At 42.2% G+C, this 24,008-nt stretch overlaps 1 protein-coding gene across 2 annotated transcripts in view; it reads right to left on the bottom strand.

The window, feature by feature from the left end:
- PREX1 (phosphatidylinositol-3,4,5-trisphosphate dependent Rac exchange factor 1) overlaps positions 1-24,008 on the bottom strand; it is a 718,002-nt gene that overhangs the window by 104,508 nt on the left and 589,486 nt on the right. For both annotated transcript variants that reach the window (XM_069243446.1, XM_069243447.1), the window contains exons 21-25: positions 19,246-19,382; positions 18,349-18,517; positions 11,772-11,956; positions 10,237-10,398; positions 6,968-7,178 (exon numbers count right to left, since the gene is read on the bottom strand). In XM_069243446.1, the coding sequence (XP_069099547.1) occupies positions 6,968-7,178; positions 10,237-10,398; positions 11,772-11,956; positions 18,349-18,517; positions 19,246-19,382 (864 nt within the window). The remainder of the gene's footprint in view (positions 1-6,967; positions 7,179-10,236; positions 10,399-11,771; positions 11,957-18,348; positions 18,518-19,245; positions 19,383-24,008) is intronic.

Below are 24,008 nucleotides of genomic sequence, written 5' to 3'. Positions count from 1 at the left end.
GCGAGTGTTCCTAACGCTAAGGCGTTGCATCCACGCTGGATTCATTGGGCAACATCTCTGACCGCCACTGATGTTGATTATGTATTTGACCCCAGACTTCAGACACAAGAATTTCTCCAGTATGAACAGGAGTACCCCGCTCCCTTACACATATTGCCAATAGACAGTTATGATACCATCATTTACACTGACGGTTCGGCACAACCGGCTGTGGGTACTAAACATCAATACTCGGCAGCTTGCGCAGCCGTGTGCGGGGTAATGGAAGACAGAGTTTTTCGTCCTCATAACACATACACTCAGACCTTAGGGGACTGCACAGCCCAGTTGGCCGAGCTTAAGGCTCTTCTTCTAGCGCTCGAACATTCAGAGCCAGGAACGCAGACTTTGATCGTCTGTGATTCGTATTACTGCATCCAGTCATACAATGATTACCTCAATCATTGGATACTGAACGGGTTTAGAGATTGTAAAGGGAACACCATTAAACACAAAATATTGTGGGGAAGGGTGGCTGATCTTAAGGATAAGCTGCCATGTGTCCATGTAGTTCATATATTGGGGCACCAACGTGTGGGAATACATGTTGCCGGTAATACATTGGCTGACGAAGCAGCCAAAGCTTCAGTAGCTACGGCTTCTGTGGCTGCAGTGACTCGTTCTCGGACAAGGTTGGATAATGAAATACTGCTTACCGTTAAAGCCTCGGCTGCAGGCAAGCCCCTTCCGAAAGGATACCCTACGAACTATACATATCATATCAGTGCACAGAATGTTGCTTTTGCAACAATTCCAGATGTTGGTGATCGAGTGATCCCAAATGAAGATCAGAGATTGGAATTAATTACAGCTGCACATGAGGGTGTCGCTTCTGCACATGCTGGTATACAGGCCACTATCACCATTCTACAACAACGGTACTGGTGGCCTGGTCTATGCAGACGGACTAAACAGTATGTCCTTTGCTGTGACATTTGTCAGCAGATTAAGGGCTCGACTATCAGACGCCCTCCTCAGACATCTCTCTTAGTGTCAGACAAACCACTCCATTGTGTGTACCTGGACCATTGTGGTCCTTTGCAACCTGATGGTGCATACAAATACATTTTAGTGGCTGTAGATTCCTGTTCTAGATTCCTGTGGGTATGGCCACAGCGGTCAGCTGACGCCCGGACTGTTATTAAAGATTTGCTGATCTTAATCGGTACATATGCGGTTGCAGCATTCCATTCGGACCAGGGCCCTGCATTTGCCTCTAAGGCTTTCAGGGACACCATGAGGACGATGGGTGTTGAACTCCATTACTCCTCACCATACCATCCCGAGGGAAATTCGGTCGTGGAGAGGCGGAATCGTGATCTAAAGCAGTCCTTAACAGCTCGAGTATTAGGTTCAGGCCGTAGTTGGTTACATCACCTAGATGGGGTCCAGAGAGCACTGAATAATCTGCCAAGACGGTCCTTGAGGGGAAAGTCTCCATATGAGGTTCTCCTTGGGACAACTATGTATGTTCCCGATCTTGATGCCCCTGGTATGGTGGCAGCCGAAACACCATTTGACATAAAAGAACGTCTCGCTGTTTTACAGGAGCTTCAACAATTCCGTGATGATAAATCATCTGCAAGCGCTGCCACCTTGGGAATAAGGGATTTGGCGAAAACTTCGACTGGCTGGATTCCTAGCGTTGGGGATCTGGTTCGTGAGAAGATCGCTGTGAAAAAAGAATTTGGTCCAGCATACAGAGCACCTGTACCGGTCTTGGGGATAAAAGGCTCCAGGACTGTCATCCTTCCGCCATTATCTGGTTCCAAATCAAACAGATTCATCTCCATTGATGACATCAAATTACACCATGTGGCCGATTCTTCACAGTAGACCAGGAGGTCCCTTGGGTGGTTCCCGATCCCCTCTCACTACCCAACAGGACATCCCTCTACATAGTAGGATGACCATCGCTACTACTGACTATGCAACTATGTCAGCTGCTGTTCCAGACACTTCCTCGACCATGGGGAGGGAGGAAAATTAACTTTTGTTGGTTCCTGTAACAACTTCGGAGAACGAACCGCTACAGGATTTGGCTGTATTTTACACGAACACTTCCACGACTGGTAACATCATCTATCATGAACCTCCACGAACAGTGGATGGGAATTCGATGAGTCCTGTGTTTGCGGAGACTTCCTCTGGCTATTTTGTGGACATTGATGATTTTTCTTCAGATTCATCCTCAACTGTGACTAACAAACTTTCCAGAGGTAGCAAGTTCTATCAATGGCTTAAAAAGAACTATTTGATATATCCATGGAACTATCTCTGGTTCTGTTTGACATTTATTGCATTGTTTTTATGGATTGGTTTTGTGACTGTTTTCTTTTTATTAATTAATGGTCATTTTATTGCTGATCGCTCCTCAGTGGAGCCTGTTGATGTAATTTTAACACCGCATCACTCATCGCATAAGGTCCGACGTGATTTATCCCCTGTCAATATTACAGCTATTCCCATTTCTGATGGGATTGTTTGGGACAAAGTTCCGTTCGATATATACGGGCCTACAGAGATAATTCAAATACCATACGTGTTCAAAATTTCTATGTCTGATGTTGTTACACCTAATGTTGTCTCTGATGTTTGGGATGTCCAAACAGTAGATTCCATGCTAAATGAAATGAAGGACCACTCCGCTTTTGGTAGTGATGATGTATATGATTTTACAATGAATTATGGTGAAATGTTCTGCTATAATAATTGGGGACATCACTACCTGCACCGGGCAACAAGATATAGGCCTCTTTTTAACTACACACAATGGGAACATTGTTCAACACCACGGGTGGTGAGTCCAAAGTATTACAGTGACAAATTCACATATTTTTCTGGGCATGATACAACAAAAGCTGAATCTTATTATTTTAAATTGCCTAAGACACACATTAGAAAATTGTTGTTAACAGATACAAAACTGATTTATTCAGATCCCTTTGTTTCCCGACTTTCGATTGAGGGTTATGAATATTGGAAGAACACTGTCGATTTGAAGAGTGTATGGGGAACGCAAGATTGGCAGATACAGGGTAGGGAGGCTTTGTTTCGAGCTTGCTTAATTCCTGTGCAAATGATTTTCTTAAATGACACTGTTGAGCAGACATCATGTCTGGGATTAGCTAAAATAAAGGATCTCAACACGCCCAGTATCCCTACACCGACAAAATTTAAAGATTGGCAACACTTTCTAAATGTTTCTGAAGATAAGCTAGATGCATTGGTTAAGGGTGGTGACTATAATTCTTCACTTTCCAGTCCCGGGGGATGGTTGGTATGGTCCACCGATACTGATGAGTGTCAACAGTGTTTTTTTAACTCTTCAGGGGGTTTTTCCATTCATAGACCAGACCCTCGCTTTTTGTCAGGTCAGCATGCTGGTATAATTACAACTTACAGTGTGGGCAAGCTGTGCCAACAATGGGTACAAACGAACACCTTAACAGCGGTGAAACAACACCTGAATACTATTTCTGACAGTATAGACCTACAAGATTTCCTATTAGGTCCTAGAAAGCAACGCTTGAAACGGTTTTTATATGCCATGTATAATGAAATTTGGAAACTTTCTCAAATTGAGGCTGCTGCACGTTTACGGCAACTTGATAAAGAGAATTTGGAAAATACATTGGCTGTTGTCGACAATGGCATGAACACGCTTTCCAACAGGATTTATTCCCTGTCGAATATAGTGTCATCTGCTATTGATATCACTCAGACTGATTTGTCTCGGTTATATCATGGGCAAACACAGCTGCGTTCCATCATGCAGCTGAGTTGGGCATTGCAGACGCTGAAAAGTGGCCACATTCCATGGAAATACCTTAATGGGAGTGAACTCTTCACTGCTTTTAATTTTTCCAGGGAACAAGTGACAATGGCTAAAAGAGAGGCTCGTTTCACCTTGCTTCAAGTAGAAAAATTAGATAAGTTGCCCTTCACGGTAGCAGAGAGTCCTTCAACTATCTGGCTCTTACACGGCATTATTAATTTACCGTTTTCAACGTTTCGTTTCTCGAGCTGCCTGAAACATCTTGCAGTGGGACGATATGAACGGCTAGGAGATAGCTTTATTAAGGAAGAGTGGGAGTTGCCCTTTGAGTATCGATGTCTCAACGGCGAACAAGAGGTCTTTCTTAGCGGAAGTGAATGTGAGACTAATGTTCGTCATTCCATGATATGCAAACAGGTGTCTCTTCACGGTCTTTACAATGCGGGGGTCGCAAATTTGGCCTGTTTTCTGGAGGGTACTCCCGTCCCCTTGATTCGTTCAGTGTTTCATGTTCTTTCTAATGGGAGTTATGTTCTTCTGAGCGATGACAGCTGTTGCGGCTTGCGACCTGGAATTGCCTACGCAATCTCAGTCACGAAGGTCGTTACGTGTTGTGGCCATGTTTTGTTTCCCCCCACACGAGAGATACAAGTATCTGAAATGTGGCCCCACATTGATACTATTAATGTGAACTATGACAAGTTGAGTAGACTGAAGGCGCTATTGTTTCAAAAACAGGTCGCCTTGACATCCGCAAAAGAGACGTATGCTCTCCAGGTTGCGAGATCATCAGCCGAGATACAATCCCTTTTAAATACCGATTTCCCCATACACTTTGGAGAGTTGGTATCGAGAATATTCAATGCTTCAAGCACCACTGGGATTGTTAATTTCTTTAAGGCTGTCGGGTCTGGTTTCGTGTCCATCTTCCAGACTGTCTTCGGAGTCATCCCATCAGCCATCCATTCACTCTTTTCTTTTACCACTGCTATATTTTCTGATTCGCGGTGGTTGTTTCTTTCCAGCGACACAGAGCAATGGAGCCGCTCCCGTCAACCCCGCTGTGCCGTGAACGCATGGTTCGGACCTTCGGTACACCTTTGCTGGTGGAACTAGAGTTTGACTGGTCGTTGTCATTCCGGCCTCTACTTTGGTGTGTACAACCGGTGTTCCGCTGCTTATGGTGTCTCTTTGAACATCTGCCTATGGTCTGTCTTGCTGTTGCACCGACATCTCCTGTGGACCACGAACTGCTGATGTCCCCGATGAGGGTTCATACACGGTCATGCCCCTTGAGACTGAGGTTGCTCCGCGAGGCCACCTATGAGCCTTCTGTTATACAAACTAACATGGATGAGGACGCTGCAGCGAGTGTCGATGCACCGATGAATATGGCTCACTTCTGCTCTGTGGATCCGTTTGTCCGCCCAACTCTCAATTTCACTTCAGACGATGTTGACTCATTTTTGAGATCCTTGAATGGTGACTTCGATGACATTCTTCAAGATCCTGCATATAGCACATAATTTGATGAATTAGCTTGCCAGTTCCCGATTATAATAAAAGAAGCAATTATACTAAAAGTTTGCTATACTTGTCATGGTTGATATTAAAATCTCTGAAATGTTTTTTACAAAACGAATTTTATAACACAGCATTTATTTTTTCGTTAAGTTTTTTGGCTTTTTTAGTTCAGTAGCAGCTTTTTAGCGATTGGGTTTTCTTTACCTTCATCATACCTGTTACAGCAATGGGGAGGGTGTAGTGAATCCTAGTTTATTTTAACGGGTTAACAGGAGTTAGCTTAGCCGTAGGCTTGTAAACTCGTGCCCCCGTCACCCAGTGACTTTTAACCTACTTAGCTTGCTCTGGCTTAGTCCATTTAATTATTTATTTCCTTTAAAATGGCGGCCTTGTTTATAGTTAGGCCACTTGTTATGGGTTCTATTATCAGTGTCACTGCGCCAAGGCGTCAAGATCAAGCACGAAAGACAAACATACAGTAGGCATTCACACTTCGGGATTTTCCCTCTCTATACTTTCGAGGGATTGTTGATATTAATTGCCGTCCCAAGCATGCCTGTTATCTATTGTTATGAATAACACTTATGTCAGGGGACCTTGTAGATCTGTATAAATACAACACACTTTTAGACAGATAATCAGAGGGATTCCGACCAGAGGGCATCGCCACCATCGCTGATACCGATGCTGCAGTCATCTTGTCACTGATCCAGTCCTTGTGTCCCTGCGGAGTCTGAGATAGAGACCTCATTCCAAGGTAACGAGGGTTGGGGGCTCCTCTCATGGACACGGTTTTGGCAGATTAGGTTTAACGAACCCAGCTCCTCCTTTTAAGGTAGAAGGTTAGACCTACTCTTCTTAGGGTATTAGGGCTTATTCCATCTTTTATATATACATATATTTTTATCTTATATTGCATAATGGTGGGGTCTTTATAACAATGACTCTCCTCTTTACTATACTATTGCTTGGTATATTCATTATCCTAATCATTGCAGTCCATGCAACTTATCACAAATTGCAGTTATGTTGAATAAAAACTATTATAACTTTACTGCATCTGTGTTATTGCCTTTGTTTGTATGAGACATTATAAATCTGTGAGAAAAGGGTAATTTCCGTTTAACCACGACAACCCTGAGATATTGTATTTTGAGTCCATGCGTAAGCGACTGCTACAAATCACCTTTTACTATTGTGTTTTCGGTGAGGTACTGCTAGTAAGCCGGTAAGGTTTGGACAACAGTTTCAAATAGTTGTAGGAAGAGACCTAGTCACCTATGAACGAAAGTACTGTCATCCTGAGACCAGCAGTCTTGCTCAAAGCAAGAGTCCAAACTACGACTACGCAAAGTATGCAGGGGACTAAAATGTCTAGATGTCCATGTCCATGCAGCCTCTCTGTGTTCAAACACAGGAACACTATGCTATTCAATTATAGTTCTACTTGCACATAAGGGTTAAACAGTATAAATGCATGCATTTCTTTGTGTGCAAAAACCCTGTGGTGGTAATTGACAGTAATATTCGAAGTATGTAGTTAGTAAGGGTTACAATTTCAAGGAATAGTGCAAAAACAATAAATAGAAAATAATACAAATATGAAAATGAGTTCACAGCACACACCTTGATCTGGATCTAGGCCGCAGAAAGAAGGTTTTCGTCCAAAGCGAATACTGAATGACCGTCCGACTGAGGTAGTGCTCTTGGGGTAGGACACATCCATGAGGTTAATGTGGCAGTTGGTGGGGCAGAAGTCCATGCTGCCAAGAGGGTGAAGCTCCAAGGAAGCACGCTTGAAGGGGGGACTCACCTTTGTCTTCAGTTCTTCAGAAAACTAAAAATATAACAAGAAACCTCATATTAAGCTTGTGATTTTTAAGAAGACATTGTAGAGCCACACGCGTCTAACAATTTGAAAATGCAATCAAAATAAAAAACAAAGGAAATGCAGTTTAGTGGGTTCTAATTTTGACTAATTAAAATATTCAATGTCTTTAGACATTAATATTCAGTTACACTTTCCTAATTGATTTGTATAGCCATTATGCTGTTTATGGGTGCTTGTGGAGAAGGATGGTGGGTTGAGCTGGTGTACATTTTGATTGCTTCTAATATTTGTAAAGCACACAAGAATACTGGCAAGAAAAAAAGGACAACTAAAATCTAAAAAAACAGTTAAAATGAAATCCAAAGCCACAGCATTTAAAATAAGGCACAGTAAATAAAACCTACAGTCATCAAATAAAGCAATTAAAGGAGCTCATAATGAATGTAGACATATTTGCTGGCACAGAGCTCAAGAGGAACGAGCCTTGGAAGGGTAGGAACCTCTGCCCAAGTTGATATATTTCAACAAACTGAGAAAGAGATGGTCTGAAAGGCAAGCCTGACATTGGTCAGTGATAAGAAAGAGAAAATTGAGACAAAGTGCCACTTTGAACTCAGATGCGTGCACAAGGCGGAAGGTTTTCTATTAGAAACTCTGCTTGAACACCAGCCGGTGGAAAGGCATCAATTTTGGAATAATGTGGTTAGTTCTCATTAGGCTGAGAATGAGATGGGTAGGAAAGATTTGGGTTTTCATACCCTACTAGCTGTGTTCAAAGAGACATACATATAATTTGCATTGCTGCAGCCACACAGAGAGGGCTACTGCAAAGAAAGAAATAGTAGGCAATTAAAAAAGAGCCCACAGTAGATGGTGAAAGTATAGGCGGTAAGACATGTCTCTGGAAATACTGGTAACCTGTGGGATGGACAGCTATGAGTTGAAGGTGACCCCAAACTTTGCACTAAGCTTAATGGTACTGAGGGTGGGTGGACACTGAGGAGAGACTCTGGAGCCAATCAGCATGGCCATTTAAAGCAAAGCCAATTCAGGTCCATCCAGTTCCTGAATGAAGATACACTCCATGAGAATCCATGCCCCGATCACAAGGTATCCAGTACTGATCTGTGCACCTTCAGTACACATGACCACTGATGTCACTGCTGGCGGTTTTTAAGAAGGGTGCCGAGGTGAGGCAAAAAAAAAATCACAGTTGAGATTGATCCATTTGGGGAATATCTCAAGTCATATTGCTGACTATATAAAAGAAAGGACTTAGCTTTACCTGGTTTGAGCCACAGAAACCTTGTCCCAGAAAATTAACAGGTTGCCTCTATTTGCCTGAGGAGAAGAAAGGTGAAGAGCATGTCTAGAGCAACGGTCAACTTAACGAGTATGAAGGAACAGTCTAGATCCTCCTCAGTGGGCTTTCCTTAATGTTGATCAAGGCCAGTTCAGTACCTCGACATAGTTGAAAACCCAACTGCAAACCATAGATGAGGCTATGAAGTTCAATGTGAAAAGCAACTTGAGAAAATCTAATCTTTCTAAAAGCTTTACGATGGCTGGTAGGCCGGAGATTGACCTACATTGCCAAGTTTTGTGAATTAATAGTTGATATTTTTTTTACGAGATCCTGATAAGCATGACTACAGTCAGGGAGTTCCTCCCTTGCCATTAGGGATCCTTCAAAAAATCTTGACGGAAGCAAAGTGACAGCCATGAGGCCTAGTTTGACAATTTGCAGGTCCAAATGTCAAGCAATGCAAGAGGTCACCATGGAATCAAGTGTGGTGTGTTATTTACAGCGGAGCAATCAAGTATTTAACAAAATATTGTTTTTTATTCTATCTAATCTCACCTAGTGTAGTCTGTGAGATTTCTGGTACAGGGCGCTTAAGAAGATCAATAATACTGTATTCTCCAAACCCCTTTTAGTTGAGCTCAATTCACCATGTATGACAATATCAAGCATCATAGTAGGGATATATGTTCCAAAGAACTAGACTTTTAGATTTTTCAGAGCACTTTTAGCTTGTGAACAATGCACCGAAATAGAAGATGACGCAACTCACCCACCCGGAGACAGCTACACAGGCAGAGGCCAAGCACTCATAAGCTCATATGATAATAGTGAGCTACAGAGAACTGTACCACAAAATACAATACTGCAGTAATCCCCTTGGGACTATTAAGTTTAAAAAAATATGACCATACAGATATCACAAAGACCCAACAATCACTTGGTACAGCCAAGCCAAAGGAAACATGTCCCTCCTTAGTGTAAATGATGGAAGAGATGCCCAGGAACAAAAGTGACAGCCATGTGTGAGTTAAATACCTGAAGAGCTCCCAAGTGTCAAAGAACACGTGTGGGTAGTTCTTCCAGTCCCAGTTTTAATTTTCGTTCTGAGACTGGCAGCCATTTTTATCCAATAACAGTTCTACAAATCCCAAAATGCAAAGACCTGGACTAGAAGAGCTATCAACTTAGGAAATGGGAGGGCCCTTGCTCTAAACATACAAAGATGGATTAATTCTTCCTCCAAACTAAGTCCACCCCTCCCCTCAGGCATCCTCCCAGCAAGTAAAATATTCCAAATGATCTGCCATCAATACCCAGAAACCAACAAACGTCAACCACTATTGTATATATGTGACCAGAGAGGTGCCTCAAAGGCACCTAAACCAAAAGATTCCATTAGGGTAATGAGATCAAACTTATTCCTGTGAAAACACTGAAAGATGGTTCTAGGCATCAAGACAACAACCAGCAGTCATGCAGATGTTAAACACCTGCCAATAAGCAGTACCCTCTCCAGCCTAACCCCACATCTTTCACAGCAGCAGCATGAGATTAAATTAAACCCTTACAATATGCCTAAGGGGAACCACATATTAAGTATTACATCGCTTTCATAATGACAAATGATATTCTATCAAACACTGTATACCTACGGTAGTGTTGCTTGCACAGACTTTTTGTTGAAATATGCATTTCACTTTTGCAGTGTTTTCTCATAATGCTATAGACGTTCACACATAATCAACATATGAAAAGTACCTTTGCGTAGCTAATGATCCTTTTGCTGATATTCTCCAGTTTTGTGTCACATATATTCCTAAATTCATACTGTGGCATAGTAACCACAGCACTGCTCAGAGAGATCAAATTTCGACAATTCTCGACAAATTTGTCATCATCGGCAGCAAAGGCTTCTAAAATCTACAGAAAGGACAGAGTGCATAAACACAAAACTTTAAAAATAAACACATACTCTATCTAGATCTTTGCTCTAAATAATTCCTAAAGAACATGTACATAAGAAAATCAAATAAACATACTCATCAATGTGTAAAGTCATTCTGATGTACCATTTTTGTGCACATCTTAAGGACACGTAATACACTGAAATTTGTTTAAGGATATCTGGGTTCAAATCTTCAACTCTTTTGAGTCATCTGATTTAAATTACTTGGTCATCAAATAAGCATTCATTTCTTGAAAATGTGAGTCTCTTTTGGTTAATCAAAACTGAAGGTGGGGGTTTATATTTTATATAATGCGTTTTTATTTAAAAGGAAAAACAACTATTTGTAATACTGTATTAATACAGATACCATCTGAAGAGCAGAATAATTAAAAATGGATTGCATGGTGCAATCAATATAACAATGAGATAAAGAATTAAATGTGTGATGACAGAGTGTACTTTTGAGATATAAAATATTACCTTATGCACTGCAGCAGGGGTGGAAGGCTGCATCCAAGCAGCCAATAGAAACAAGAGGAGACTGAAATGCTCCCCTGGGCTGATCAAAGATGTGAGTGATAAAAGGCCCAAAAGTTGGACAGACATAGTACTTCATAACAACGTAATGAAATACCATGCCAGCCAAACCCTCGGAGGGCTTGCTTCATTTAGAGGCAGGCAGACTCTAAGCTTTCTGTTGACAGAGCTCTAAGTAGATCTGTCGATGGACAGCTTCCTCCGACAGCCTGACGAAGGAAGGATATTACACTGCCCACCCTGTTTAGGTAGACAGTGCAGTGTCTTCCAGGAAAAACCTGGTGGTGAGGGACAAGGAAAAAAAATAAAAGCTCTGTCTCATAACTCCCTGAGAGAAAACTCCAAGAGTGTGGCGGTCATTTCTTTTTTTTTTTTTTTTTTCACAGAAACAAACTTCTGTTTCAGGAGCTTGTTTCTGAAAAACAAAAAAGATGAAAAGGTTTGGTGAACGGCTGTCAAAACCAACAGGGGCAGTCCACCAATCTTTTTGAACACTGAAAGGAGCTGCAGAGACAGCAGTTCCTTTAAACATACAGAGATGACCTCTGTGCTTGTGGTCATCTCTAAACTGGTAGATGAACGGTGTTCTCTGCCCCGTTGATGAACTGTACTCCATTCAAACCATACATCAGGCTCAATGTCTCCAGCCATTAGCTAAAACAACCTGAAAAAAACCCATTAAAAGATGATTATTATACTATATGTTAGACATGAAACCTTGAATAACCTGGAAAGCGACATTAGATACATCGTTAAAGTGAATCCTGCCAAAGACCATCACTGTTCACGTGGCTAAGAACAAACACACCTTGGCAGCTATACTGAAGCAGCCTTGCGGCTCAACTGTCCTCTCCAAAACGTAACACTTGATCCCTGCGGTGCTTGCGTATTCATACACAACTCCATGTTCCAGCTGCACGTTGTCCACAGTGAGGCTGATGAGAGGCGCTCCTTCGCTGATTATCAAGTGAGAGCCGAAAATGTGTGCCAGCTCTAGAAAAATAAGATATGTTACAAGAAACTAGGGCATTAGAAAAAAATGAAAAGCAGTTGTCTGGGGAAACAGCAAAACATAACATGACCCATTTCAAATCAACAATGTCAGTTACACTAATACTTTTGTGCAACTGAAACGGTTGTTGTTCACAGGAAGTGCAGTATCATATGCTATGAAACTTGCAAAAGTTACAGTGAACGTTATCTTCTACTCAGGGCACATATTTCTTATCTGACACAATCATTGGTAAAAGCATTAGCTGCTGCAGTTCCACTATGATACATATCCTAACCACAGGAAATGCAGAAACGAGTTTAGAAGACATTGTTATTTATAGTACATCTGTGTATTTTGATCAGCTTAACTTCTTAAACTAAACTTAAAATAAATCTGGACAAAAAAACAAATCTGGCACTTGTAGTTGCCTAAGTAACACTATCTTCCTTCTCCAAGCGCGCGTTAGATGTGACTGACCGACGACACTGAGGGCGGGCGTGGCCATGTCGGCTTCCCAGTGGGCTGTGGGTTACAGGTCTGCTTTCAGAGCAGGATGGACTGCTATGACCAACCCATTCACCCGTGGCTGCGTTCCAGTCATAGTCACCTAAAGTGGGGAGCACAGTGGAGTAAGAAAGGTGCCATGGGCCTCAAAGCAGGCAATACAAACGGGCGCCACTGCATATGCTGCACTACTGATGTCCATGACTCTGTGGGGCCGTTTGTAACATTTTTAGCAGGGATGGTTTAAGTTTCCAGTGTGGTGCTATTTTCAGGCAATGCAGACTGTGCAATTTTGTCAAAGTTATTTTTGTTCCATGTTCTAGTAATATCTTCAAATCCTCCCTATTGGAGGTGATACATGTTGAAGGAATTATTGTTAGAAGCTCAAGGTAAAACTGTCTGAGGTAGAGATGGAGTTTGTCTGTGAGGAGATACTGGTATGTGACATGAGATGTGCGAAACTCGCATAACTTCCTCTTAATTACACAAAATAACTTGTGTGAAAGAATCCTCATATTAATTTTGGATGTAAGCAAGGCACTTAGCGCAAAGAACACAAGTGCACAAACAACAGCCACTTGTGTTCAGCCTGTTTGTGCTGTTCCGGCGTTCCGCCAGTATGATTTTTTACTTGAGGGGCTTCCAATCTAGCCAAGTTACATGATGGCATAACGTAATGGAATTTTGTATAAAAGGCGTTCTGCAGAACGCTGGAAATGATGCGAATTGTGCCGGCATAACTGACATTTCTTCCAGGCCTAAAAAAGTGATATGAACTGCTGTCGTGCGCTTTACTGAAATGCTGAAAAACATGCTGCGCTATTACTGAAAGGAAGCCTCAAAAGAAATGTAAGTAATTAACTTTACGAATCTGTCCCCAAGGTAATTTTAACGATATTGTCCAAGCAATGTCTGTGGCAGGATGTCACCTATTCAAAGCCTTTTAAAATAGGAGCCTCAATGATTTAATTGGTAAAATTGGACGTTAATGGCTCATTTCTAGCTTCTGTAGACGTTAGGTTCACTGTATTTGTTTTCGGTACTGTGCATTTCAAATTTAACAAACACTGGAGCAACGGCGATAAATGTCTACCTTTCAGTTTTATACACTGAGGGGCGCTACGTTTTTCTTGGCTCTATGTCTTGCAATGTGATTTGCATAAATCACAACGCTAGTAGGGATTTACTTGTACAGACACCACAATTTAAAAGTAAAAACAACGGATTCAAGAACAGCTGAAAACTAAAGAAACGATTAGGCCATTATACGTATGGCAGAAGGATACCCCTTTGCCAAATTAATAGGGGTCCAGTGTTTCCAAACCCAAAATTATTGGTTCCGAAATCACTAGACAAACGCATTGCTAAAGAGGGCAAAGGAAAAGCCTGCCCACTCCAGCATCTTCAGGAGCAGAGACAACACCCCCCTCAGCCAGGCCGCAGACCTTGAAGAGAAGAGTCAACACCCCCTCAGCCAGTGCCTCGAGACACTCTCCTCATCCCTGCTGCAAAACCCCACCAGCCCTCTGATCCACATTTGACACCTGCTCAAAGTAGGTGGTAAATGTCAGAGGGTTGTCAAGGGAAAACAAATGGAAACGCATCCATTAATTTTAGGGTAAGTATGGTTATTCTCCATTCCAAGGTATTCTAGGTCCCTGATATTCCAGCCAGCCAACTCATGATGCTGGCCTTAAAGGTTTTGTTGTATTCTTAGAAACAGCTGTGATCTTAGCCCTTTGAAACAACAGTCAAATATTCTGTAACTTTAGGACTTAACTTTCTTTACACACAGTCGGAGACAAGAACGTGAATAATGTACAGATGTATGCAAGCCTTACCACGTTATTTGCATCCTAGAAAAGACAAGCATTTGCAATGCAACGTGTCTCGCATTACATCGAGTTAGAGCTATTAGGGTTGTAAACTCCTAACCAGACTTTTCTTGTCACATTAAATGAAAAGAAAGAAAAAACAGCGTGATCGCGCTGCGAAATAAAGAGAAAAAGTAGTCCACAAACCATCCGGAAACATGGAGCCTCGTATGTTTCCAGTAGTTTATCGGTGCTCTCGAGGAGAGCTAAACACTGGAAAAGGCATGAGTATGCATGCCTTTCACGGATGAAAACAAGGCGGATTTTAAAAGGCAAGCCCACGAACCAATGAAAGTGACTAACGTAACATGGGCGTGGTAAAAATCCCCCTAAAGAGAGATTAGAAGAGGGACGGAGTGCTTTGCGCTCGCCTCTAAAAATGATTGCAGAATGCAATAGGTGCTAAATATGTGTAGGTAATGTTAACTAGAGGGAAACTTGGTGCTTAATTCGGCTGTTGGTTTCCGGTGCTTAGCACCAGCACTATTTAACAGGGCCGGGGTTATTGAATTTTTCTCCCCTGTGCAATGGGCCCAGTAATTATTAAAAATATATCTACCTAACTGTCCGGTCCTCCTCCTTCAGTTCATATATATGTTCTGCAACCCACAGGCATTGTCTGCATTTCAAGGTGCATTCAGAACACTTTCAGTTTGCTGTGTCCCCTTTGTGAGGCGGTCAATTAAAGTGTCCTAAGGTGGATTTAGGACCACTCAGCGTGGCACTCTTCGCCCCACTTCTACCGCAGATTTCTGAGTGACGCTTTGAGCACCGGCACTTATCATTCTACAAATTAAGCACTGTGGAAACTGAAGATTTAGTTCAGGCCGCATCCCTACAGTTGACAAAACAATTGGGCACCAATGATATTTCAAAAAAAGATACTGGATAGAATGAAATTCACATTAAAGCTACAGCTCAATGAGCTAGAATATGCGCTGTTTAGAAACTACATAATGAAACCAATTTTAAGTATTCATTGTTACACTGAAAAAGAGAACATTAGACAGGGCTTTGGAAAAGCAATATGATGTGTTGAAAAGTATGTTCCTTGTGACATTTGCAAATAGGAAAATTAAAACTGAAGGGAATTTACCCACAAATGGGTTGTATTAAATGAAGGGGACTGGCCTTTATTCTGCCCGTGTAAAGCTGACCACTGCCTGCTTTGAGTACTGGAGTCCCTGGCATACTGGAGTGACCCGATTCAAGAGAGATTTATTTTCCAAATAGAAGAGGTTTTTTGCCTTGCCTGGGAAAAGGGATGTGCCAGTGGTATGGTTGCATTGAATGTTGGTGAGGGTAAAAAAAATCATTGGTACGAGGAAAAGAAAAACAGAAGCCACTTACAATTATTGCTGATTTTAAAGACAGGGTATGATATGATGCAGGCTAAGAGAAACTGAATTGGTGGAGAAGATGGGTACTTTGTGGTGAAAGTACATTTGGTGAGGTGGACCTGTGGATCTTGTGAGAAGATTCAACTCAAAAGTCACTGAGAAAGATGGTTCATTTGTTAGTGCACAATATTTCAATACGTTCGTACTTAGATGGATTGCAAAAAAGGTTCAGGATGAAAAGGTGGTGGTGGCTTGCAAAGCACAGCACTCCTGTTCAGATGCAGAAAGTGTTTTTGATAAAGTTAGGGAGGTGGGGTTTCTTGTAATAAAATAAAAACAAAGATCAGGAGGTTTAAGAATGCCTTATTTTATAAGATAGTAAAATGATATTGTTTCCAGGAAGAGGTGGGTGTATTAAACGGGATGTTGAAAAGCATGCAGCATCAACTCTGTTGGTATTTGTTAATAGGGCCAAGATGCACGGCAGGAGGCTGACTGCAATACTACTTGAACAAGCAAATTTGCTCAAGGCCAAGATGTTGAGTGATGCTTTGGCAGTGGAGGTATGGGCAAAGCTTGTGAATGTTTATTAATTAGAACTTTTTGACTAATGGCCAACGGTAAGATAAAGTCTCAGAGTCAGGGGTGAATAAAATAGAGTTGCAGGGGTAGAAGATGAAAGGGAGTAAATTGTTTTTGCCCTGGAACAGTTAATTATAATAAAGGCATAGACATATAGGGCCTCATTTTGAGTTTGGTGGATCGGAAAACCCACCCACCTTACTTCCGACAGGGTAGTCACAGCCGCAGTAGCGACCGCCCAGCCGGACCTATTCGGTGTTTCCTGCTTGGCTGACAAGGTTTCTATCCATCATCCTAGTGGGAAATGCGTGGCAGCATTGTCTCCGGCTCAAAAACAAGCCAGCGGCAATGCTGTCGCTTACAGGGCCCCCCAGCACCTTTGCATTGTTCACTGTCTGCACAGCACAGCAGACATGAACATTGCGAGGGTGCTGGGCAGGGGGCCCCTGCACTTCCCAGGTAAAGTGCATGGGAGGTGTGCAGGTGCCAGTCTGTGGCCCCCGGCACCTGTTCTCTGCCAGACTTTTCATGGCGGTGAAATCACCATGAAAAAGCTGGTGGAGAAAGAGGTCGCAATCAGGCAGCGCTGCCCTGGCGGATTACACCCTTCACCCGCCGTCAAACAGTCGAGATCACCGATCCCGCGAAGATGGTGGAACCCTGGTGGTTGGACCACCACAGCAGCGGCAGCCTGACCACCACAACGAGGCTGGCGATCTAAAGACCGCCAGCCTCGTAATGAGGCCCATAGTGTCAGATGGCTTTGAGGTGAAGTTTAAAAATAGGCATATCCGGGTATCAAACAGAGACGCTGAAGAATAAAATAATATTGATGACGATTGATTGACTAAAAAGCAGAGGATACAAAATGAACCTTAATAGACATCCATTGCTATTACTATTAACAGAGAGTGCATTGAACACCCATTTCTAACATGAAGAAAATTAAAAATGTATACTTTAGCAATGGAGCTGATAAACTGGTAAACTCTTAAAGGTAGATCTATTCCCTAAGAAATAACCCCAATGCACACCCTTGAGAAGATGCAAGCCTTGATGGTGCCTCATGGGAGACACCTCATATGTAGGATTGCTAGTAATGAGATCCAAGCTTCCAAGCAACAAGAGTTGGGTACAAGAAAATATGTATGTGCAAAACCTATGTATCAGTCGTGTCTCGCCACGGTTGCAGGGGGCGGGGTGCTGGGGGGCAAAGGGGGACCTTAGAGCAGCATCAGGATTGGCTGGGGGTGCCCAGACAGGGTGCTCCCAGGTAGATTGAGAGCCTGTGCCTGCTCTCTCCAGCCCGGCAACACAGTGCCGGGCTGGAGAGAGCACACTGCTCATGTATGTTTTGCCATCTGGAGACGGGCGGCCAAACATACATTCACAATGAGGGGGAGTGCTGATAACTCCTCCTCAGTGCTGTCATCACCATACCTGCCCCTTTTACTACACAACGATAATAAACGCTATGCAGCTGCTGCTGGCGGGGGGGTCTAGTGGGCGCGACGCTCCTGGGCAATAGCAGAGTAGCCGCCACTGCTATTTATATAATTCATGAATCTAAGGTCATTACTAGTGCTGTGCTAAAGTAGCCCCATCGTAGCTTTAATAAAGCCATTAAGGGGTTTTGTACAAGATGTCAACTTGTGAAAAAGTATTCTTTCTGCTTTCAATGTAATAACATGTTACCAATACCTCAATCTTCACGTGCAAATCTTTATTTTAGATCAAATAAAACCCATGGAAACAATTGTGTAGTAGAACATGACTAGCATGCCACGTAATATTTCCCCTAGTAAGGGTTCCATCTTTAAGCAGGAGGACAATATAGCGGTGTATATTTACACCACATCAATATGGCATAGAGGTTTTTTCCCCTCAAACTGTAGTGAGTAATTACATGAATACTATTTAAGATAAGACATGATATATTGACATTGCAATGGTAGCAAAGCTTTTGCTGCAGTAACACATTAGGTACTTCCTTCATCAAAGAAGAAAACCTGAAAACACATGCAGCAGCACGGAAGCGCAGGTGTTTCAGGTGACGGCTCAAAGGCCGTCATTAATCGGAAACATATCTACCTGCTTCTGGATGGCTGTCATTCAGCGGATCAAGGTCCTCCTCTTCCAGGGAGTTGTCCGGTTTACTGTGATAACAAAGACTACCATTTAGGCATACATCTGGCATTGCTTTGTGAGTTCTCTGCTCTTCTGCCTCTTCGTGTGTCCGGTAAAGCCACTGGTATGCACCCTGCGAATTGAATGGAAACACATTAGATGGCAATATGGTGCAGTGAATTTAAAAACCAACACATTTGTTTCGCCTGGAAATCACGCTCGTCCCTTCAGTTTCTCTATAGGAACTGGTAGTGCCCCAAAATGATGTTTGATGGAATCTATGAGGGAACACTTGTGAGAATTATTCTTCCAATATCGTCATTCTGTTCTTACTTCTATAGAACATCCCCGTTTAGTGATAAGACGAGTCTTATGACTATATTTAGCTGATGTCCCAATGATATTCCTCTCTGATATGCAAAAGATACCCCAGACTGAAAGCCTCATTGGTGGTGCATTTAAAAATGTTTCCGTGTATTTCTGCAAATTTAATTTTTTGCTAGGAATATTGCAAGAGATGTCCCTGTTGATAATCTACAACTATGTATGACTCGAACTTATGAGTCCCACTCAGTTTGAGGTTTGAAGCTGGTGACACGTATTGCAAATGTTTGCAATGTAAATAGCAGATCGATCCTTTCTTACATATTACAAATGATCCATCAAAAACGTCAAAAAACTATATGTAGTAAGAACTGTGTACATGTAATTAGAAAACGAACATAAGTATTTTTAATTGTGCACTTGTATAATCGAAAAGTGTTTAAACAGGTGAAGAAAGGGCCAGATTTTAGACAAAACTCAAATTTCATTTGCACAAAATAAAATCACACTTCGCAAATCAAAATGACCAGGCCTTACCAGTGACTCCGGCTGGCTGGACCGAAATGCTGAAAAATGCTCCAGAACCTCAAGAAAGCTGTGGTTTGCAACGCTGTTGCCATTAACTTTCTGAACACACTGCCCGGGATGAAGGCCGGCCGCAGCAGCAACTGAGCCTGATGAAGGAAGAACAATCCAGTGTTACACCGAGACTACCAAGGAGACCGTGGAAACATGTGCAATAAGTCCGTGTCAACTACATGAAAAGACAGTGCTAATGCTATTAACACTAGTTACAATGTAATGTATGGATATGGGAGCAAGCTGTTAGAAACAGAAATTCCACAGTAAAAAGATCTGCCAAACATAGAACTTCAAATTACAAGAGTCCTATACTATTACAAACAGGTTAGCCGCAACCATGGAGTCATGATATCTTTTATAGTCTCATATTTTGTGCACAATGCTGTCTTCTAAAGTTTGGTTCTCGAAATGTAACTTCTCAGAAGATTAACAACCACTGGCAAAGCCAGTAGAAAAGTGTTTTAAGGTAAAAAACGTACGCAGTGTTTGCACATTAGAGCGAGATAAACAGGAGGGGGAGCAGGCAGAGAGGGTGATGGTTGTAAATTAGTCCCTCATACAATGCAATGCACGCACTAGCGTGGAAGTGGAAGGGTACATGCAAGCAGCGAACAGCATTATGTAAGAGATGAATACTCCAAAGGCTGGCCAAGACATTGTTCACTGAATCTCATGCTAATGGCTGATAGAAGCTAGTTGAAAAAAGTAAACGGTTGAAAGAGGTGGACCCAAAGCCCACCCTAAGTATTATTGTTATTAATAGGTCTGTTACACTACTGCACTGTCAAAAACAAGCAATAGAAAGTAGGACATCGACCACTGTGTTGGTAATGAGACAATTCCTTGACTGTTAAGAGAAAAGGGTAAGATTACTTATCGCCTACTTCAGAATCCAATGGTGCTGTGAGCTGTTGCTAACATGTTAAAAAGTTATCAAAATTTGATGTTAAGTTTTCTTGCATCTCTCAACACAACACCTAACCACATTCAAGAAGTAGTGGTAAGTGGCTGGACTTCACAAATCCAAAAACGAGGTATGGTAATATGGGACTCACATGTTTTATTGGCTCAAATGCACCCACAAATTCTGACTTAGAACAACAAACTTCTCAAGCAGCTGAGCATATGATGCCTGGTTGAGCAAGCTGGCACAATCAGTATCGTTGGCAGTGACGATACATGCTCTCCCTTATTCCCGGATACATTAGTGCTATTGAGGCAAAAATGCAAGCCAGTTTCTTGCAGCAGGGGATCAAGAGTTCAATGCTCTATATCCCAGTTGTGGATACACTGTGGATATTCAAGTGGTACGCGTGCATTTTATGATTTCTCTTGATCAAACAGGTTTTAAACAATATATGCTGTATGGTTTACTTGTCACATTCCCTCTACTGAATGCCAAGACATTTTCTTCTTAAAATGTTATTTTAGATTTTTGATGCAGTATAGCATGCATACCTTGTGTCAGAGTAAGCAGAGTTTGTGCAGTAAATGCTGTAATATATAAGCTAACTTGGCCTTCTGCTTTGTTTGTTTGTTATATAGGTAATGTATTATTTGTTCATGACAAAAAGGATACACAATTTTTAAATATTTTTTTAAATTTATTTTATTTTAAGTGAACGGATAGGTCGCTTTTTTCCTCAATGTTTTTTTAAGTCTCCAGGACAATTCTATCAGACATAAACATTCTGGGAGGAGTTAATCATAATTTGATGGCATGCTCCGATTGAAGGGGAGTCCTCTTGGATGACATTAGAGTCAAAGATGGCAAAATATTTATATATTTCTTGGACAAGGACATGACATTTAAATTGCTGGTCTTAACTTCAGAAAGATAGAAAGTGTATGCTTTGAATGTCATGTGCTTGGGCTCTCTGTTTACATAATCTGTGTGACAAGACATAGTACCTTTTCAAGGGTCCTTTAAAATCAGGGATACAGAATTCCTATCGACCGAGACACCTTGTTTGGGGTTAAGGGCAACAAGTTTTCATGTTTATTTTGTCCTTGGGACAAGTAGGCCCAACCCTTTGCAGCACAAAGCCTTTGGCTGCCAGTTTACAGAGAGGGGAACTGACTGCAGTTAAGGTAATGTGTGTCCATATGTTAATGCTGTTCGAACTTGTATTTATGGTTCATTAACTGAAAGCCTTCATTATTAGGGTGAGCGCTGTAGATAAATGTTTTAAGGTCACACTGCATTACCGACAATGGTTAAAAAAAAAAAAAAAAAAGTATACATATGTTTAAAAAGTTTAACAATATGACGCTAAGTATAATGCTCCCAGAATGCTCTCTTATTAGATGCAAATGTTTGAAGAAGCTTGTAAGCAAGGGTGCGGATTCTTTGCTTTAAAAAAAAAAATGTTCAGGAAAAAAGTAACTAGGGAAAAAAAGGTATGCTACTATGAAATTTTAAGTGCTATTTCTTTGAAGCATCATTTAGTAAGATGTGTTGATGCATGCTAGTATTTCCCAAAAATATTCCTAATGGAAAATCAGTGTAACCATTTTCAATGACATTATGGGAAGCATGAAAATAAGCAAGCACTGACAAATCCAACCGACGACATTTGTTTGTGAGTCTTTTAGTTTCCTCAATTCATGTCTTGTGTTGACATGGCTTTTGTAAACACTTTATTGTTGTGGGAGCTGCCAGGCCCTCACCATTGTAACAAACTCTAGCAAAAAAAAATAAAAAAAAAGTTTTTGATTTCTAAAAGCCACTTTGCCACCAGTGGCATAACAGAGGCCCTACCCCTCCAGGGTACCCTTTCAGCCAGCACCTTCCCTGAGTGAGTGTAAAAAGGGGGCCCCTCCATGTTCTTTGCAAAAGGGCCCACTCCAGCTTTGTTACACCACTGATTGCCACTGTAGTTCATGGCACTGAACAAAACTACTTTGTGGGACAATATGCTCCTTGTGGAAGAGCAGAATGTGATCATTCAGAGTAAAGCTAGCCAATAGAGAGGGAAATAGAAGTTTAATAAAAACAAAATATCTTTAACGACAGACCTAATTAGGGACCCAATTCCTAAAGAAAGTCGAAAACGTACACCCATGATATATGTCTTTGATTTAGTGGCTTTCATGAATTCACAAGAAGTATACCAGGAAATCGTACTCCTATGAAATATTTGTAAACTGTATTCTAGCATGGGCAAATATGCATGTGTAGATTGCTCATGTGAAAACCTATTGAGCATTTACAAGTTCACTTTCCCTCCAACCACTTTTTTCCCAACCTTGGAAGAAGTTCTACTTCTGCCATTGTCAGGAGTAAATTTCAAACCTTGCTTATTATGGAAAAGATTAGAGAAGAGCTGGTGAAAATCCTTAAAACATGCAAGTTAGTAGGCTTGCAGACTCAAAGGCATTCCAGCCCCAGAAATATTGCATACTGCTTCCTCCAGCCCCAGTATGTAGATCTGCGGAAACGTGACAAAATAAACAAATTCCTACGGTACATAGTAGGGCTTGAATACAGTAGTATTCAAGCCCTACTATGGTAGTAGCCCTGGCATAATCAGAGAGGCTATTATCAGAGCTCTTACAGAATGAGATTGCTGCCATAATTTGTTGCCACACTACATAGCAACAAAGGGATAAGTAGATATTTTAACAGGACAAATAGATTTAAGAAGCAACCTGTCCCATGGACAAGTAGATATTTGAATTAAATTCTACCTGCCTGCCAATGTTGGAAAATTACATCTTTAATCACTGGCCCTGTAAGAACAGTCTTCATGAAACTCTGCACTAAAGTCTCCAGTGCCAATGGGGGTGTGTCCAAGATGGCGACCAAATAGGAGGTTCTCTTCCGTGCTCCACGCTGCTTGCCCGTCATCCTGCACACCTAAGTGCCCAAACTGCCTGTAAATTTACAGGGGATGAGGGGAATGCAATGGGAGTCCCCTCGCCAACAGCAGAACTTTACGGGGTTGCAGATACCCAGCGGAGGCAACCAGGACTGCAACAAAGTTGTCAAGATGGCGGCCGCCATGCCATATGGCTTCCTGGAGCAGCCATGACACAAGGGCTGACTGACGCAGATTGGTTCGAGGGAGATGTGACTTAAAGCTGCAGGCCACAGTCGTCCCTTTTAGATTGGGGGAGCCGGAAGTGGGCCCCCTCCTTGTGGCAGTGGGGATCTGGTAGCATGATTGGGCTCTGCTCAGGGCCCAGGATCCCACAACTGCAGTAGCCACACCGGGGGACACCTACAAGAACCAGAGGCCTCGTCCTTCCCAGATTTTGGGGCACATACCTGCTGGCTATTGCTGAACACGGCAGAGAGCCTGATCAGCCACCTCCCAGGGACTAACAAGGAGGCATACTCAAGCCAGTGAAGTGCTTCTGGGCCTCAGCCAGAGACCTCGTAACGTATTAGGATTGGAATGGCACCAGCCCCAGGTGAGACTGCTGCCTCTGAGTGAGCGGGGACCCCGTTGAAGGGGGTCACACAGAGCGACATCAAATAGACTAACACAGCATTCTACCGGGCACTACTCTGTACCCCTCCTCCTCTATACCTCCCTGTGAACTTCACAATCAATGGCTGCAGCACCCTCCTTAGATGACTGGCTGGGGTATGACATCAGCCATGGTTGCCAATAAGCTTAAAAAAAGATGCTACTCTGAAAGATATGTTGACTAGAGTGGCCATCAGGAAACCACACCCACCACCCAATGCGCAGCTGACCAACGAGAACCGA

Source organism: Pleurodeles waltl, chromosome 7 (genome assembly GCF_031143425.1).
Source record: "Pleurodeles waltl isolate 20211129_DDA chromosome 7, aPleWal1.hap1.20221129, whole genome shotgun sequence".
Lineage (NCBI taxonomy): Eukaryota > Metazoa > Chordata > Amphibia > Caudata > Salamandridae > Pleurodeles > Pleurodeles waltl.
The sequence above is the reverse complement of the archived record's forward strand: the minus strand, read 5'-3'. Positions and strand labels throughout refer to the sequence as shown.